Below are 19,628 nucleotides of genomic sequence, written 5' to 3' on the forward strand. Positions count from 1 at the left end.
TACCATTTTTCTTTTGCAGGACAGAGGTTAAATATTTAGATGATAGGCATGTGGGAGGAGTAGGTGATGCTGCCTCTCAAGATGGTCTTGTGCTGTTTGGATGTTGGGGAGCATCTTTCCCTCCTGGAGGCTTCTCTCAAGGCAGCCTAGCACCAGGCTCTACTGCAGCCCTGCTGCACAGTGTTTCAAGTCTTCCTGCAGGCTGTGGTGCCAGATCATAAATTAAATAATTAATTGCACAATCCCAGTCTGGGGCAGATGCAATTTTTTAGCCCAAAGTATACCTATATTTCAAAGAAGTAAAGTTGAGACATCCTGAAATGAATTGCAGTAGTTTATCATGTTTGAAACCATTTCTAAAACTTGAGGCTTTTTTTCCACTAGGAAAAAAAAGATCAATTCTGCTGCTTGAACTCACATCTGGTATTTATGCAGAACCAATTCAGCTAAACAAACTGGGAGTTAGATTCTATTTCCATGTGCATATCACCAACAGAATATTTTAGTGGATTGCAGTTGGAGTCTAATAGTTGTCTTTGAGCAGCTAAGCAGGAGATAACACGGTCATATAAATGTTCCTGGGGGCGGTTATTTCTTGCCAAATCTTTATTACTGCTCCTGATGCCTGTGAGGAAAAGAATTCAGTTTGACTGTCAGATGTAAGTCTGAGTTTGTGGGCTGAAATGTCAAGAAAAAACAAGTATGTTCAGCTGTGAGCTGAGCACATCTGCTGATGTGCCCCTGACACCTGGAGGCTTTTGATGGAGTTGTACAGATTCCCTTTCCAGAGCTGCCCTTTAAAGCATAGAAACCCTTTTCCTTTTCTTTGTTTTATTTATTTGTGCTTTTCATTGTTTGTTTTTTTTTGTTTTAACCCAGCTGACATTTTAAATTGAGGAGGCTTGTTGTGCCTCCTTGATTCTCCTTGAAGAAGAAACAAAAAACCAAACCAAAACAAAACTCGTCTTCCATTCTTTTTCCCCTTTGTATCCCTACCTCTTGGCTGCAGTCCCATGAAAAAAAAAAAAAGAATCGGGTATCACTTGTCAAAAGGGGAGACTGAAAACAAACTGGACAAAACTGGAACGCAAGTTTCCAGCCCCCAGTTCCTTCATAACCCTTTTGTGGGTTTCCCTGTCTGCAGGGAAAGAGGTGGGAAGAGCAGCTACTGCCAGTGGCCCATATACAAAGGAATGGAGAGGGATGTGAGAAGCTGTCTGAAAAAGAACTGTGGCAATAAGGAATTCAAAGGAAACAGATATTTCTTTTGACTTCACTTACCCATTGCAGGGCTTTAACAACTTCTTGTTACTCAGACTCTGAGCCCTCCTGTGACTTTGCAGGCAAAGATAAAAAAAATGTAAAACCGAACCACTACAGTTTCTACAACGAATTTTTACCTCCCAATGACTGCAAATCTTTCAAGAAATTGTTTTTATTTTAAAATCATTACTAGAGGAACTAGTAATAGCGTTAGCAACATAATATCATCAGAAACCATGAATGATGCTGGAAAAAATAAAGATCTAAAGTAATACTTAGGGTTTCAGTTTCTGGATGTTTTCTGAGCCTCTAGATTATAGTTCAATTATGCTTCCAAGATTTTATTGAAAATTATTAAGAACAGAGGCTTAATATTTATAAGATGAAAATGGAAATCCTTTGCTATTCATACATTTCCACTAACTGGACTGTAAACAAGGTAACAGAGGAAACAGATTTGACAACAAATAATTATCTTATGAGCTTAATTGACTGTAGAGTACTTTTAGATAAATGGTAAGTATTGAAGCACTAAGTTTTGTGGCAGAAGGGAATTGTATCCAACAAAGCATTTATTTTCCAGATTGCTAGATGCTGATTAGTGAAAGTAGTAACCTGGTGGCCCCTAGTGGCTCGTTCTCTTGTACTACTGAAATGTTTGTCTGTCGAATAATCTATTGTAAACTAAATAGAGTCAACTGCATTTAATGATCACTTTCATATCATGCCAGATTCCTATGTTTGTCTCATCACGCTATACTGAACGTGTTTGACATTCTCTTTATGGCTTGTTGGATATCCAAGATTTTATAGAGCATGTGTAAACCCTACTGGTCAGGTTTTCATAGGTTCTTAGATGCCTGAAGTGGTAAGTCTTTCCAAAGCACCCAAGGGGTTGTTCGAGTCTCTCAGGGCCAGAGCCAAAACGGGAGTTAAGTGAAACTCCAAAACTGTCATTCTAAAGTCCATGCTGAGGCCCCATGTTCACGAAAAGGTATATAAAATTGGCAGGTGTTTCACAGCTTGACATTTCAGTTTGCTTGCAGACACCTGAAATTCTGAAATTTTGCTTCTGGCATACCCACCAATGCCTTAGCCCTGGTGGGTGACACACCTTACACCTCAGCCTGACTGAAATCCCAAAATTAGCTGAAATCCCAAAATTAGCTGAGATACCTACCTGGCAGCCTGTATTATATGCTTATATAACACCTTAATATATTTGGAAAGTAAAACCCATGTGTGTTTCACATTTAAAGCAAAAATAATTACAAAGTTAACTTTTTAGTGCTTAAACATTGTGAAAACTTATCAGGTAGCTTATAAGTGTAGTATTTTGAGTATTCTGTAGGTAAATGCGGTTTTTGGAGTCAGTTCATAAAAGAGCATCACTGAACTTTCCTTACGTACTTGTCATTGGCATGGAGTAGAATGATCAGCTGGTAAGCTTTTTCTCAAGGAGAAATTATCTTGTCCTAGCAATAGGTTATAGGTTGCCTTCTGTAACAACATAAAGCCTTCTTCAAAATGAAGTGCTGTAGATTTCTGTTTTATAGACTTTTGCAAAACATTACTTAATACTATTTTTATTTGATGCATTAAAAACTTCTGAGGACTATAAAGACTGGTATCGTGTTTCATGGATATGTGAAGGAAATTTAATATCTCACAGTGACTAAAGGGCCTATGTTATTATTTTAGTTTTAGCCAGTGTTAGTAAAATTATGAATCCCCCATGTAATTCCGTTAAACGTGGCCAGAAATCCTGACTGAGAAGTCAGTGTTGAGTTTCCAGGTTGGTGTACCTGAGCTATGTCTGTTGATCTGGATTTTGTTAGGAACAGTAAGTCCAGAGACTTGGCTGACTTGGATTAGACAGTGGCTGCAAATCAGCAAACTCTACTTTTCCCTTCTAGGCTTTTTGGTGTTCTGAAATGCAGTGGTGCTGTCTGTTTAAAACTTAAAAGTTTAGGAGGACTAGTAAGCAGAGGACACGCTTTCAGAAGAGATTTCTCCCTTTGACTTTTTGAAGTGATGATAAATTAGGACATTCAATGTTTCCCCTGCAAGGTGGAAAGTTTCCTACTGGTACATTGACATTTGTGCATAAATGACACACGCCAAGGTAGACATTTGTAATTGGATGCCTAGGAGTATAAGGTTTATGTTCTCTTCATATGGTCTTATCTTTTACTTCTTATTCTGCCCCAAGGAGGTTTGTGTTAGGTGGCAGGTGGCACTACAGATCCGTTGTTGTGTATAATTTTCTCTAATTACAATGCTCTACAGGTACCACTACCGGGATACATCGAGGCTTATCCGAGGCCCCGCTACCAACACAATTCTCCTTCGCGGCTGCCTCGCCAGTACAGCCAGCAGGCGAGCATGCATCCCAGCCTGGAACAAGCTCCTCTGTCCTCCACTGCAGCTTCTCAGCAGAGCCTGACAGAAAATGACCCCTCTGACGCTCCTCTCACCAACATTTCTACAGCTGCCCTTGTAAAGGCAATAAGAGAAGAAGTTGCCAAACTGGCCAAGAAGCAAACAGATATGTTTGAGTTCCAGGTGTAATATCTTTTGTGCACAGCACTTGTATCGTGCAACCTGGGGTAGCCAAGAAAGTGACTCCTCTAATTTTCAGTTACAAACTTGCTGTGGATTGTGCCTAAGCGATGGCATTTTTCTCTATCTGAAAAGTCAACCCTATGAAATGACTTAAAGTAGAGCAACAGGGCTCTGAAGATACACAATTCTGCTTGCCAGCTAAGGAGATGCTGCCAAGTAACTGTTTAATATGGATAAGATTGATCATAAGCAACTGTTTGCCAGTGAGCTCTCGTACTGTGACCCATCATCACCAGAGATGCTGCTGAACGTGTCCGCGCCACACGATGTTTCATTTGCAGGCCTGAAGGTTGAGCTGCTGAAAATAGCTTCTGCATATCAAAACTTTGATTAAAGAAGAAAATACAGTAGAACATGGTTAGCTGAAGGCCATGGTAGATGTGGCGGTGACCACGTTGATTGTTTGCTGCAGGGCATTGCATAAGAGATGTTGATTTCAGCAATGCAGAGTCATTCAGCCTTTTCATTCTAGAGACTGTATTCAAAGCAAAAGAATTCGAGATGAGTAAGTAATACAAATAAATGTCCTGTAAATAGCCCCGATTCTCCTCATCCTATTAACCAGTACAAAAAGTGAAAGACGAGAAGACTGTGAAGAAGGTTAATGATATTTTGATAATTGGTGGCTACCTTATCCCTGAATGCCACTGATGAGTTATGGAGGAGATTTTTTTCAGCACGAGAGAATATAACGCACGAAAAGCCAACAAAGGATATTGGTGCTAGAAGATTCCACGAGAAATGAGAAAAGGTTATTCGTGTTTGCTCTATATTCAGGCTTTTCATTCTGAATGCATGTGAAGCTGGTAAACCTGAGACCTTTGAGCAAGTCTTTCCAGCCTGGAATAATGAATACACCTGCTTGGACAAGAAAACCTCTGTTTCATACAGTGCTTTTTTCTCTTTCTTAAACAATGATATCTATGAAAGTGATGCCAGAAAGTGCTACCTGAAGCTGCAGTTGATTTTGATTACACTGGAACAGTGAATGCACACCCAGAAAGTTTTGAATGTAGAGGACCTGATTATTATATTAACATGTAAATAAGTGAACTATTACATGAATTAACAAAAATACTAATGTTCTGTGAAAAAGCGAGCATTTCCAGAAATTATGCTGACTTTATATTGTGCAAGATAAAGGTGACTAATTGTTAAACTGCATTGTTGTATGAATTCAATCCCAAAAGAAAATCAAACCATTTGAATGGGACAATAGTTCATCTTTTGCAGTTGTACAAAACAGTTGGAGATCATGAACAATTGTTTTCAGTTCCTTTGGCAATTAGCTTTGGGAACCGAAGTTGCAAAATTTATTGTTGGGCATGTTTGGTGTCAACTGGAGTTAAAGGTAATGTCCTTCATTTCGTAAGTTATTTAGTTATCCTCAATTGCTTATGCTATTTTGTCTGATCATTTCATTTCTCTGAGTTCTTTGGTCTTTACTGAAGTGAGAAAGGGAACTTAGTTTAGCTTTTTGGCCATCAGTAAAATGAGAGGAGGAGAGACGAGACTAGAATAGGGGATAGAAGAAATTGATGAAGCACAAACTTTTAAAGCAGAGCTATTTTTTCCCAAAATAACTATATTATAAACCCTGACTGAGATTGTGAAATGTAGTTATCCTAGAATATACAGATATCTTCTGCTCCAATACCTTAAATATTGCAGAAGCTTTTGGAATGCTAATATTTAAACAAATGTGAAATTTCATTTTTATTATTTAAAAATCAACTATAAATAAAATGTATTTTTGTAATTTCTATGTATATATATGCTGTATATTTATATGTGACTAGTCTGCTATAGTCAGAAAATTTCCATAAACCAAGTGAAAAAAAAAAAAAAAAAAGAAAAAAAACCCCAACCTAGTAATTTTAATGATCAATATAAACATGCTATGTCTGGAGTACACAAATATACATTTGGGTGACTTGGATACTATATAACCAAAGAAACTCAATCTTTCATATAAATATAAGTCTCGCAAAGAGAGACTGCTGTGTTGGTTACCTGTCAGCTAATTAATACTGATCTTATCAGTGTGATACAATACATCCAAATGTCTTTTTGTGTTGAATTAATAGCTGCCTAAGAACATCACACTTAAAAATAACAACTTAAAAATACTGGGCCAAACTCAGCATGCCATAAAAAGACTAGTTCTGATTGGTTTCAGTGGGAACTTGCTGATAGCAAGGCTGAGTTTCTTCTCTATTAAGATTCATCTATACCTGCAAGTTTCAGTAGGATCACTAAATATTCTGCTTATTCTTCAACCATTTAAATCACCCTAACATAGATGCAGATGTAATTTAAGAGTGGTTTATTTTTTTTCAGCCCAAGCTGGTTCATAATTGGCTTAAGTGAATTGGTAAGTGAAATCCACACTAAATTCTGTCAGCCACATTTTGCATCAGCTTTATTACCTGAGTTTAAAAATTATTCTTCTATTTAAGCCCAGTAAAATTTTGGAAATACATAGGCCCTTCTATACAATGGGAGTGAAATGTGCTGTGAAATAAATTTCTGTATCTTAGAGTCCAGTTTTGCAGAGTTATCCAGAAGCTGCAAGTATGGAGCCAGCAGCAGTCACGTGGATGGGAATGCTGAAGCCAAACAGCTGGAAAAGGTCATGTTATGATATACTCCTGAAAGAGTCAGAGGTGGTAGGATGCACCAGATTTAAACAGCATCTTTGGGACGCTTAGCTCTGTTTGTTAATCTGCACCTGTTCATAAATTTAATCAATTCAGTAGATCTGTCAAAAATATGTGAGGGTAAAGCCTCCATATATCTTATATAATAAAGCATATATCTTGCCATTCTGGAAATTAAAAAGTTTGGAAGTTATGAAAATGTACAGGGTTTGAATGCCTACATGCAAACAAAATGAACAAATAGAAAAACACCAAATAAAAACATTTAAATAGTCTTCTAGAAAGAAAACCCATTTCTGTAAAGTTAAACGAAGTACTCTTCCTACTACTGAGGAAGACCTATTAGATTTTCAAAATTAATTTTGTTTGGTATTGTATTGACAATGTGCAGTCTACTGAATATTCCTTCAACCATCACTCTGAAACCATTGTGGTCCACTTTTTTCACAAAGACATTTTACATTCTTCCTTCATAATGGCTTTTTATCTTGTTTGTAATATGTTTCTGTATTTTTTTTTAAGTACAAAGTCAGATTATATCAAGACAGTAAGGACATTCCTGGGAAAGAAAAACCATGCTGTAATATTTATACTGTCTGAGCACAAAGCAATGATAAAGTGAAAATATAGTGTACAAAGAATTTGTAATATAATAAACATTTTGTATGGCTACAATTACAATATAGTTTTTCAATATTGATTTCAAAGAAGAAAGTATACCTGTTTAAATTTATAACCTCATCAAAATATATTCATGCCATTTTTACTGATAAAAAGTTAGTCATTAAGATTTTTCTACTAAATGCCCTGATTTTCTTTAAAATGATGTTAAATTTTTAGGTGAGAATATTGTTTTCTGTGTACAAAAATGTTGCTGTTCTGACCACTATTTGTCTTCAGATTTGTAAATCATCAGTGGAAACATCTGCAAATGAAACACACGTAAAAATTACTTCTCAGTCTGTGTGTCATGACCACTGACAGTAGGAATAGTATGTGTGATATTTATTAATATGAGTAGAACAGTAGCTTTAAGAGGATAAGAGGATAGTCTGACAGTTGTTTTTTGAGAAAAATGTATTATCTGGATTTGAGAGAAGCTCCAGCACTCAGTTTAGAAATATGAATAATCTTTTTATCTAATAATATCATGGATAGAACTTGATAGAAGTGCATGTAAATCCTCTATATAGAAATGGCGAAAATTATCATAAGTAATGATAATTTCTTTTTCAGACTAACTAAGGTGAGACATGGAGGAAAGAAAATGTAAAATAGAAATGCAAAGCAGGTGGAAAAAAGCAGCATTGAATTGAGTGGCAGAACTGAAGTGAGGCCCCTGCCTTGTTTAAGGGGTGACAGAACTAACTACAGGTTTTGTTATACTTCAAGATATCTGGCTGTAAAGAATGAATTACATTTTAATGCACTTTTTTTAGTCCCACACTGCAAATAGCTAGCAGTTAGCCCTTGTGAAAGTCTAAGGAGCTTGAAAGCAGAAAGTTTTCTGAGCTAGCAGGAGAAGTCACTTCATTTTGCTGGCCTTGTTCATCCTGTATATACATCTGAGCAACTCCGAGCGCTGTGTCCAAGGATGCTGTAAATCAGTTACAGTCCTGACCTTGCATTTCTTGCACGTAAACAAATCTCAGTGGCTTCCCATAGCTCATTGATATGAAATGGGATAAGCAGAGAACAAGTGTGAGATAATGTGAGGGATATTAACAGGTCAGGAGAACCTTAAAAGGCTGGAAACTGTGGATCTTGAGTTGCATGTTAACACTCATACCCACTAGAAAATGGTTGTGTTTGGCAGCTTTCCTTGGCAAGATGCATTCCTTTCATTGTCAATGACCAAAATGTATAAATTAAGGCTCAGTCCCATCACAGGAGAGTGTATCAATTCATGCTTCCACTTCTTTCTGTAAGCCATATGCTTTCTCTGTGTAGGCTCCACATGAGAGTGGTATAATTAACGTGAGTGGTTTCCAGTTACTCAAGAGTAGTCTCTTGTAATAAAACGCCAAGTTATATGGCACCTTATATATGTTTTACTACATCACTGCGGGGGGGAAAAAAGACATGATCATACAGTACGTTAGTATATTAATACCATTAGCCCTTTTTTCTTTTTTTTTTTTTTTTAAAAAAAAGGGTTTTTGAAAAAGGGAAAGTTTGGAATGCAAAGATCAGGACTGCTCACTAGTCAGAGTGTGCAGGGCAACTGCTCAGTGTGCTGCTGGGGCTAATGGAGCAGATCTCTCCTCTCACCACTTATTGCCCCTCCATAAAAGGGTACAAGCACACAGGTTTTTTGAGTAAGACAGACATTAATTAATAATAAGTTATATGGGGTAATAAGTATATGGGGCAAATAACATCTACTGAGTTCTCTGCGAACCATTCCAGATGCACGTTTTCAAAGCAGCGTTTGTTGAAAGAGAAATGAATCAACTCAAGTTTTTTACTATAACGTTATTTAGACATAGCACTGTAGACTTTGTAATGGTGCTATATGGAATAAGTATGTCAAATGGTAACTTGCACTTTCTGTGCTGGACTTCCTTTTCATGGGTTAATTTTTGGCCATAACTCCAGGACTGAGTAGGATATTTTATTTTTTTCTTATAAAAATATTTCAAAGTTCTATTTTTCCATTTTAAAATGTAGGCATGCAAAATGAGGATAAGAGTACATTCATTTAGAACGCTTTTTTTGAACTCTTGCCTTTCTCTTGTAAATAAATAATGCAAAACTTGGTTCATGGAAATGAGATTTATATAGGTCAGTAAATTAATTGGGTACTGACATGCTCTTTAAAAGAATGTTTCAAGATGGCCATGTCAGAAAGGCAAACCTGGTAAATACTGCAGAATCTCTACTGAGACTAACTGCATCACGCATCCGTCATCAAAAATGTTTTGGTGTGCCCAATCAGTGAAAAGCAATGAGAAAGCTGTGAATCAGGGAATTCCTGTTATCCAGGAACAGGCTGTACACAAGACATGGGAGATGGGACAGGGATTTCAGTGGGTGTCTGGGGTAGGTAGACTACCCTATGTAACATATTTGCCCTCTGGGTTGCCCTTAGTTCCAACAGATGTAAAAACTACAGCCACCAAAGTAGTGTGGCAGGAAGGTGGGTTTGGGTCCTGATTTTTAAAACTATTGAGATGCCCCAAAATAATATAATATTTCATGTTTTTAAAATCACCTTGGTACCATTGAAAATCCTTAGGGATTTTCAATAGAAGGTATTCTATAGAATAGAATAATAGAAGGTATCATACTCCTATATATATCTAAAAAATATTTTTTGAAAACTAGTTCTTTCATCCACCTATTTGTCCCTATTCATTTGAGGTTCTTTAAGGTGCACAGAAGCAATAATGAGGAGTCAGTTCCCAGGGTTTTTCTTTTGTGAAGCTCATGAAAGATGAGAAATGAGTTTTAAACAGTTAAATGGTCAAATTTACAGCATATGTCTAGAAAATAATTAGAAATACTATGAAGAAATGTTCCAGGAAATTAATTTTTTTTTGCAATTGTTAAAAATAATTCTTGTTTTAAGAAGTGCCTGACTTTTCATGAAATTTCCATGCTCAATTCATTCCCAGTGAGCAGCTTGATACTATATTACATTCTGTAAATAATTTTTTAACTTTATAAATACATATTTACATACTAGGCAATAATAGTCCAAAGGATTGTATATTATACAGGAAAATGATTCCACTGAGTACAGTATTTAGAGAGGAGTTCAATTCTTTTCATCCAAAGTATATCCCTCATCCCTGCAGCTCAATGTGTTTCTATGCTTTGAAACCCAGTGTTTGAACACCGTAACATACATGAGATTTTAACTGATGCCAGTGTATCTGGCAAAGAGCACTGACTTTCGCAGCCCCCAGTGGGACCTTGTAAAGAGCGCCTGGGTATAGGATTAATATTTTAAACTATTAAACTAGAATTTTCTGGGTCCGTAAGTCTGGCTTTTTGCAAGGAATCAGTGGCTGTTAGGTCCTGCATCACCAGCAAACTTCGCCAATAGATACTCTGAGATGTGATACAGCAGCTTATGCCAGGGATTCACCAGGATCTAGAAAGCGAGTGACTGTATAGAAGAATAGGTAGTAAACCTTTTATTTCAGCAGTGTATGGACACTAAGTAATTATGAATTGATTACTATGGCAAGTCAAAGAGTCTTGAAGCTAAATGCTTGGAATCAATTTCATGTATTTGGTTAGCTTTTGATTTCTTCATTTGTTAAAACAATGCAGAAATAGCAACATTAACAGTGGATTCTATTCCAGAGTTATAAACACAGGATATCCGAATGTAAGTAAACCTGAGGTTTATTCTTTGCCCTTGCCTGTATCTACTATTTTCAACACTGCAAGTAGGAAAAAAACCACTTTACTTCCCACCAAATTAATTTTAATATTTCTTTCTGTGGCAGAGACTGGGAAGGCTTTTTTCATTTCACGTTGGTGTTGGGTTCTTCAAACTGTATTGAAGGTCATATTTGATAGAAAAAATTACAGTGAAGCCAAACATTTTGGAAAATAAGAACCCATCTTACTGAGGCTAGAATTTTGGTTTAGAATTTAGCAACCCAGCAGAAACAGCTCAGACCCAACAAAGGGTCTATTCTGGGCAGTTCTCTGGGGCTTGTTAGAAAGGACATGTGTACAGTGCAGGTATTCTTGTGTTCTTCAACTTTTTATTTTCATATAACGTCTTTCTTGCCATAACTGTGCATTCTGAATTTGACTTTTAGATTGGTGTACACAAAGAGGTGCACTCTTTAGCTCGCTGATATACTGCTGATGTGATAGAAGTAGTAACCAACATATGTGATATAATTTTTAATTAGCTATGGCACTGCGTGGCTTTGGCCTAATTTCTGCTTAGTGATACTTTCAGATGTCATATTAGTATTAAGGTGACATGAACATAGATAATGTCTTCCATTGAAGTTATTGGCAAAACACCTGCTCACTTTAAGGAGAGCAGGGGTCATCCAGTATTCTCTCAGTGAATTAACTATCACAATTATCTTGAAATTTTGCGAAGATAGGAAGGATGCTACCTAGTTACTGGTAGCTGGAAATTAGGAGATAAGAGGCCGGTTGTCCCATCTTTGTAATTTTGGATTGGTCCTGAGCAAGGTGCTTAATCTGATTATGGCTCAGTGTCGTGTCTGTAAAGCAGGATGAAGGGACTGCCTCTCCTCACATCCCTGGTGAGAGGTTGAAGCAATTGATAATGTTAGAAAAACTAAAACCATTTAGTACAAAGCATTATTTATTATTTCATGGAGCTTGGTAATTGTTCAAAACTGTAAATTGCCTGTTGCTCTGGTAGCATTTGAACATACATAAATTTACAAGAAAAAAAAAAAACCCAAACCAAACCTCTTGATGCTATTTCAGGATGTTCTAGGAAGCCTTTCCAGTAATAGCTTCTACACTTTTTTACAGAGATGTTATACCAATAAATTGTCTCGCTTCCCATGCAACAGATCTCACTTTCTGATGAAATTAACTTTTCTTACGTCTTTGAATTATGGAAAGGACTAGCTCTGCATGATTACAAATATCCATGTATCTTTGTTGGTCACAGCTTGATTCAACTAAACTGTAATGACTGTGTCCGTGAAAATAGCTCAAAATTTATAAGTGTTTCAGCTGTAAATGGGAAAATTAATTTTCCGAAGTCATAAGAGCTGCAAAATTGAGAGTGATTTGTAAAGTCAAGTTTAGGGATTAAACTAAAAGAGGAAGAAAATAATTAAAATTTTATACTATGCAATCAGAAGGGAAATCTCCAAGAACTGCTTCCTTTTGCAATTACAAACATGAAACTATACTAATGGTAGAATTTTACATATCACTGAAAAGAAGGCATTTAAAATGTTCTGGGTCATTACCAAATGGCTGTGTTTTTACTCTGGACCATAGGGTGATTCTAGAATGAAGCTTATGAGTACATAGAATAGTTTCTTTCATGTTAGTGGCTATAGCTTAGTTGAAGTTGTACATGTTTTTTCTTGGCAATTTTGCACATTAAATAAAATATGTCTTAAAATCTATGTTGCTACCTATTGGTTGTTCCTGCCGTGTCCTTTTCTGTAGACCAGCTGCTTTAAAGCATGAGCATACTTTTCCCTTGGAGCTGCAAGGGCTGTTTAGGGGTCCTGCTGCTCATGCTCTTGAGGAAGAACCTGGCAAAGGACAAGAAAGGAGTTTTAAGAATTCCAGAAGTTAAACTCATATAATTCAGCGGTGGCATTCCCTCTGAAGAAAGCTGTTTGCCTGCCTTACAGAGGTGAGCAGGACAGTAACCAGCAAGCCCATGAGTTCTGAGGACACCTTGTGATCCTGTGTTGCCTTTGTGCATTTTTCTTCTCACCTTTATGTCCTCTATGCCTTCCCCTATTAAAGTCAGTTACTGTGGTTTTTATTGGTATTTACTCAGGCCTAAGTTTCCTGCTGTCAGTCTGAAGTGAAATGGCAAGAAAAAGGAAAATGCAGGTATGTGCTTTTGACAGTGCCGTTGTACGTAATTTGTGATGCAAAAAATTTGGACTAAAAAGTTCATATTACTACAAGGAACGTATCTAATCCTTCCTCCCTCTGTTCGCAGTTTCAGAGAAAACAAGAGGCAGGAAAGAAAGGATCTTCCCAAAATAGAGGATAAATGAGCTTCTTAGTGTACGTATCACTACTAAAGTTCTGGACAGATGGTATACTTAAGATACAATTATATATATGTAAATTGTGACTGTGAGTGCTTAAATTGCTTCAAGGGGTTGTTCTAGCTTTTCTCAAGCTATACCAAAATCTCAGCCTATTTCGCGAATGTATGTTTTCAGTGTGTAACATTAAACAACTGAGTCGTATTATTAATATCATATGTTTCCTTAGAAAGGCCAAATCATAGAATCATTTAGGCTGAAAAAGACCTTTAAGATCATTGAGTCCAACTGTAAAAAACACCACTTGTGGACTGCTTCCTGATTAGCACCTCTTATGGCACCTCTAGATGTCAGTGATCTTAAGAAACACTACCTCCCAAACAAACAAAAGAGGACAAGTTTCCTAGAGTTAAGTGCTGCTCTTGATTTCCCTGCTTTATGTTGAGATTTAGCTCCTGAATTTTCAGGTGAATCTATTGTGTAGCATTCACCACTGAAAACAAAAAAATCATTTTATGATAGCTTAGCGCTTTTGGATTTCCTCTGTAATCTGTCCCTGAGCTAATTAAGGCAGCTTGACTTCAAGACTAATTTACATTCTAATGATCCATTGTAATAAGGCTGAGTATCTGTTGGGAGAATTTTAATGTAGCAAACTCTAAAATAAAGCAGTCTGAAATTTGATGGACCCAACTGTTTGGCATAAAATACTTTAAAGCTGAAATGCATTCTTGTTTTCAAATGGCTTTGGATCTAATTTTCCCATCATAAAGCAGCCAAAGCCGCTTCAGATTTCCGATGCGAAAGACCTGAGGGCAATCCTTGGGGAGCACATGAGTATCACTGTAGGTGTAGACGCGGCTTTGAGCGAGACAGCTGTCATTGCTCAGCCCTCAGGTTGGCTGACACGACGTGACACTCTGCTTTTTGAGAAGCCGCCTTTGTTAAGAACTGGAAATGGGAGCAACCTACTGATGTTTTGAGATCTCTGCCCATGAATCAAATTTGTAGCCAAATGTTGCTTTCTTGAATGATAGATTTGTTGAGTCACAAGAGAGGTATAGGAAAGAGATTGGAGCTGTGCCAGCGTCTAAATGTCAAGTTTAGCCTTCCCTAAACAGTCTAAAAGAGCAGAAAAAAAATGAAAAATGGATGATGTATGCTTTGTGAATAAAAATAATGTAGTAAGAATGGCCAATCTATTTTAACATATGTTTAATTTTTAAGACGGAAACAATAAACACAACAGCTTTGAAATGCAATGATTTGAAAGGAAAAATCCTATAAGCCTAGAGATGAAAGCAAATTACTGCAGGTAAAAGGTCAGGTGGAAACAGAAAAGAAAAATAAAGCAAATAAAATGTTCATGGGCAAAGGAGAACCAACATATGCGCGGTTATGTTTAACTAGTTGTTTGTCTAGGCTATATTAATATAAGCTTATTACTCTCTTGCCAAATTCATGCACATGAATGTGTTAATATTTCCAACTGAAAGTACAAACAGTGATTCTTTCCAGGCAGATATATTTCATTGTATGTCCCATGTTCCCCCTGCAATCTCTAAGTTACTTTTGTAGGTGTTGCTTCACACACAGAAGGCCAAATTGGTTTTCCAGTGAAGATAGCCACCATCCTTGAATGATCTTCTTGGAACACTGAGATGCTTCAGTGAAAAGACTTTGACCAAAGCATCCTGATAGCAGCGTGTCATGGCTGACACCAGCCAAAGGAAACCATTCTGCCTTGTTTTGGCACATGACTCAAAAGAATTTTTTTCGAGTAGATGTGGGTCCCTAGGTAACTTTAATTGAGATTACGTATTAACTGATGTTATTCCTTCCATTATCGCCTGATAATTGTACAGGAAGTGTTGTTTTAGCATAAAGACCATATGACAAAAACTAAACAACAGATGGAAAAAGATTTAAACTGTGTGCTGCGAGAAGTAGCTCTGTTTAAACAAAGAAAATCTGAGTGAACAATGTCTGATGAGAGCTGGGTACAAAGTGAAAGAGCTGGTAAAACGTGAGGGGAAGTAAGTTAGGAAGTGGTGATCGTATGCAATGGAAATCTGTGTAGGCCCTCCTATTAACTGAGGGAAACTTAAGAGTGGTTTAGCAGTGAAATTATTCTGGAGATTTATCACAGGGTCATAGAATTGTCTAAGTTGGAAGGGACTTTTAAGATCATCTAGTCCAACCATCAACCTAACTGATAAACCAAAAGAAAACCATATAAACCCCTTCCCCCCCATTACTAAACTATGTCTCTAAGCAGTATGTCAACCTATCTTTTGAAAACCTCCAGGGATGGTTCCTCTGCTACCTAACTTGATTTAAAAGCTCTTATTTCTGCGTAAAGCCTTTGAAGGCCCCCATATGTTGGCCCCTTTTGTCCTGTCCAAGTTTGTCTTCTGATACTTAGTTTATGCACTAATACATTTCACATTTTCATAGTAATGAACAGTATCTTTTCATAGGTTTAGCCTCAAAACTCTGAGAGATTTTTAAACCTCATTCTGCATAGGGAGCTTTAAAACACCAAAGCCCAGATTTCCAACTTATTTTGGTAAAAATTTGGTTCTTTACCCACCTAGATCTACATTTTGTATATTCACTGCCTCAGCCTCTGAGTCATGATTGGAAAGACAGATAAATCATCAGTGGTTGTGTGATAATTTCCCCAGCAGGTGTAAAAAATATCTCATTTAAGAAGCCTACTTTGGAAGTTACTTGTGATGGGCTGGCTGGAGTAAAACAGCTTAAAATACACCAATTAGTGAAAACAACTGTTTAGCCAGAACCACAGTGTCATTAATTTGGCTTGAAAGAGCTAATCAGCAATGAAATGGTGCCAAGGTGTGTCTGAAGAGTAGATTTAAGAAAGCTGAAGGGAGAGGATTTTTATATTGGAGTGAATAATGCAGCTGACAGGCCTGAGGCCTGGTCCTAGGCCTTGCCTAAGGCCTTGCCTAAGGCCCCGCCTAAGGCCCCGCCTAAGGCATGCTGGGGCGTCTGCCTAAGGCCTTGTCTAAGGCCCCGCCTAAGGCATGCTGGGGCGTTGGACAAAGCCTGGCCTTACTGAGCTTCCCTCAGTCCCCCTCAGGCTTTGTTTGATTAAAGACCAACATTTATTAGCAGATGAAACCACGAATTGCCATACCTGCAGAGACACCCGGCTAACAACAGCAGTTGCAGATGGTAAGATCCTGTTTAAGATTTGCTAGCTGCTCTGATAAAATGTCATTATTATAGTTTGCTGATTGACAAATGGGAGTTATAAACTCAGTAGTTTTTTAATATAAACACTGTGTAGAGTTGAATGAAATCTGGCTGGAAAGATTAAGATAGTAAAAGAGTGAATGCTGTAATAAGCGGTAATAGGAAATAGAATTTTGATATCATATTGTGTTAAAATGCTTCACAGTTAAGCAACTCACATGCAGTTTTAAAAAAAGACTAAAATTTTTTTTTTTTTAAAGAAAAAGCTGCTTGCCAAAATATAATAGCTTCAGGGTTGGTAACTATTATTTCATGCTGCCACCTACTGCTTTTTTAAATTAGAACAGGAAAAAGTACTTGGTATTTTTTTATCAGTCTGATGAGTCCATTTACTACTTTGTTAGGTTATTCTTGATGCCGTATGTGGCGTTACTTTTTTTAATGGCAGATATTATCTAGATCTTCAATCTGTTATCGCTGTCTCGGTCCATTTTTTTCCTCATGAAAGGACAGGCCTTCCAAATATAAGGATGTTGTTGCTCCAAAGACTGCCATGAGTTTTAGCTTAAGCACTACTAGCCCTAAAATAATAGTAAAACGTTAGTTGAAAATCAATGTTAGGTGAACTACTCTGTTAAAAACTAACTCAATCAATAACTTGTGTAATTCTGTGGTACACTAAAGACAATAAATGAATACACTGTGATAGTTTGTAACAAAGGTTTTTATGCTAACGTGAAAGTAGTTTTCTAAAGCTTGCTTAGAGGCATAAGGCTTTTGGCCACATCTATTTACTCTCAGTCGCACTTAATGTAGTCAGAATTAAAACAAAAAAAGCCCCTGTATTTTGTATTGGAATTACGGTGTTTCCCTGCTACGTGTATCTTGATATCAATGGACTGCTAGGTATCCTGACATCAGCAGTGTTAATTTCTTAATGTTTTGGTGGCTATTTCTTCAGCTTCTGCCTTGCTTTCATGGCTCGTAACTTTTCTTCTTTCAGTGCCTTCAGAAGTTTATCTAAAAAGAATGAAACATAATTTGTCATTAATTTTATCATTAATGCTTTTAAGGAAATGTAATAATGTGTTAAGCAAACTAGTAATATTCCTTACAATTTCTTGTCTAGCAAATATCTGAAAACTAAAGTTTCTCACATGTAATGAAAATAGTAGGTATTGAAATGGAAAAAGGTATGTATTGGTACGACAAAGGAAAAGACTTATTAATTTCCTGTTCTGAAAAGTAAATGCATGCAAAATACCTATCACAATTTGAGATTTTCCTTTGAATGTGTATATCTGATGGACATTTTTTCTGTGTTCTTGTAACCTCTGCACTTCTGAAAGCTTCCTGACTGGCAGCCTGCGGCCTTGAAAGAAATTAGGAGCATCCCACCCTTAAGGTTGTTGGCCTCCCCAGGGGAACTCTCAGTAATCACTATCAGCCTGTGGCCTTGAAAGAAATTAGGAGCATCCCACCCTTAAGGTTCCTCCCCAGGGGAACTCTCAGTAATCACTATCTCCTGAACTATTTTATTTCCTGTATTTCTTTCATAGCCAGTTGGTTTTAAAATGAAAATGCCAGACTAACTTAACTCTTCTTTTTATGCCTATAACTATCTGTGGCCATCAGTGACCTTTATTTTACATCAATGCTGATTTACAGCTGTAGGATCTCATTAGTGGTGGGTATGTTTTCCACGTACAAACGCCTTCTGATTTGAGCAGCCTCTGAATTGTTGGGGTTTTTTTGCTAGCACTTAATGATTTTAGAGGGTTTATGACTTTCTGAGGTTTTGTTCCTTTGTGTATCCCTAATTCCTGTGCCACCTGTGACTTGTGACCGGGGTAGATGATGGGGGACAAGGGGCTCCACACACCCCGTGTGCTCCTGGGGCAGGGTACAGTTAGGTGCTGGCCACCAAGCCCGGGGAGCCCCACGCCAGACCCCACCAGGAGCAGTGCCCTGTCCCCTTGGGCTGGCTGACGGTGCTGTGGGTACAGAGATCCGCCAGCCTGCCTCGGCTGATGGCCTTTCAGGTCGTTATTGCTGGAGCAACCTGTTGCCTTTGAGGCTGGGAGGCGGCCGTGGGGGCCACCAGCTCCCTGCCCGTTGGCCCCGGGGGGCAGACACGCACACTGCTGGGCGTCGAAGCCGTCGCCGATGAGGGCCAGCAGCTCCAGCTCCTTAAGGCGGATGCTTAACTCGCAGATCTCGCCCTCCAGCTGCTCCTCCGGCCTCCGCGCCGCGACCCCCGCCTCCTCCGCAGCCGCCGCCGGGCAGAAGAAGCGCAGCGGCTCGTAGGGGACGGCCGCCAGCCCCGCGGCCCAGCGGAGCGCCCCGAAGGCGGCCGGCGGGGGCTGCCGCGGCCCGCACACGGCCTCGAAGGGCGTCCGCAGGCCCTCGGCCGGAGACGGGAAGGGCTCGGCGCGGTCGTGGAAGTGGGGAAAGTAGAGCGGCCGCGGCGGGCGCTGCTCGGCCATGGCGCTCCCCGCCAGCCCCCCCGGGGCAACGGCGGTTGAACTGGAGACCGGCCGGGCTCGGGGCCCTCCATGCCGGGCGTTACGGGCTCGCTCTCGGGGGGAGGCCTGCTCCTTCCCATCCTCCCGCCGCGCCCCGACCTCGCCCGGGGGCTACGGCCGGGCAGGCACCTCCCCTTGACGGGGCGGGGACGGAGGTAAATACCGCCCCTGCCGACATCCAGGGCGAGCGGTGCAAATTCGAGATGCGGGCGGTGCAAATTCGAGATGCGGGCGGTGCTAATTCGAGATGCGGGCGGTGCAAATTCGAGATGCGGGCGGTGCAAATTCGAGATGCGGGCGGTGCAAATTCGAGATGCGGGCGGTGCAAATTCGAGATGCGGGCGGTGCTTCCAGCGTAGCTGAGTTCAGCTGGGAGGCGGTGTGGGTTTCACCCAGCCGTTTTATTTCACGGTGTTTAAGGAGCACGTTAGGCTCTGAAGTAGCGTTTGTTAAAAGAAGTGAGGAAGATGTTGTCCTCAAAATTGTTTTTTAGCGGTTTGTCCTCAGGCGACATGTGAAATAAGGGAAGGAGTTACTGAGGATGAAAGGATGCTGGTGATAGGGAAAACTTAATTTTCGTGGAGCTTTCTGATAGATAGCTACGGCTCAGCATATCTGATGCTCAAGATTAT

At 39.0% G+C, this 19,628-nt stretch overlaps 2 protein-coding genes across 2 annotated transcripts in view; one reads left to right on the forward strand and one right to left on the reverse strand.

The window, feature by feature from the left end:
- The window catches only part of KIAA1549L (KIAA1549-like ortholog), a 144,976-nt gene extending 132,333 nt beyond the window's left edge, over window positions 1–12,643 (forward strand). Inside the window, exon 21 of the mRNA XM_014949275.1 lies at window positions 3,553–12,643. Coding sequence (XP_014804761.1) covers window positions 3,553–3,834 — 282 coding nt within the window. The 3' untranslated portion in view covers window positions 3,835–12,643. The remainder of the gene's footprint in view (window positions 1–3,552) is intronic.
- Window positions 12,644–17,405: 4,762 nt separating this feature from the next.
- Window positions 17,406–18,976, reverse strand: LOC106892226 (chromosome unknown open reading frame, human C11orf91). Its single transcript, XM_014949256.1, is given in 2 exon segments — window positions 17,406–17,491; window positions 18,612–18,976. Coding segments are annotated over 2 exon segments (432 nt in total). The 5' UTR covers window positions 18,958–18,976.
- Window positions 18,977–19,628: the final 652 nt, after the last annotated feature.

The sequence above is a fragment of the Calidris pugnax genome, unplaced genomic scaffold (assembly GCF_001431845.1).
Source record: "Calidris pugnax isolate Ruff unplaced genomic scaffold, ASM143184v1 scaffold177, whole genome shotgun sequence".
Lineage (NCBI taxonomy): Eukaryota > Metazoa > Chordata > Aves > Charadriiformes > Scolopacidae > Calidris > Calidris pugnax.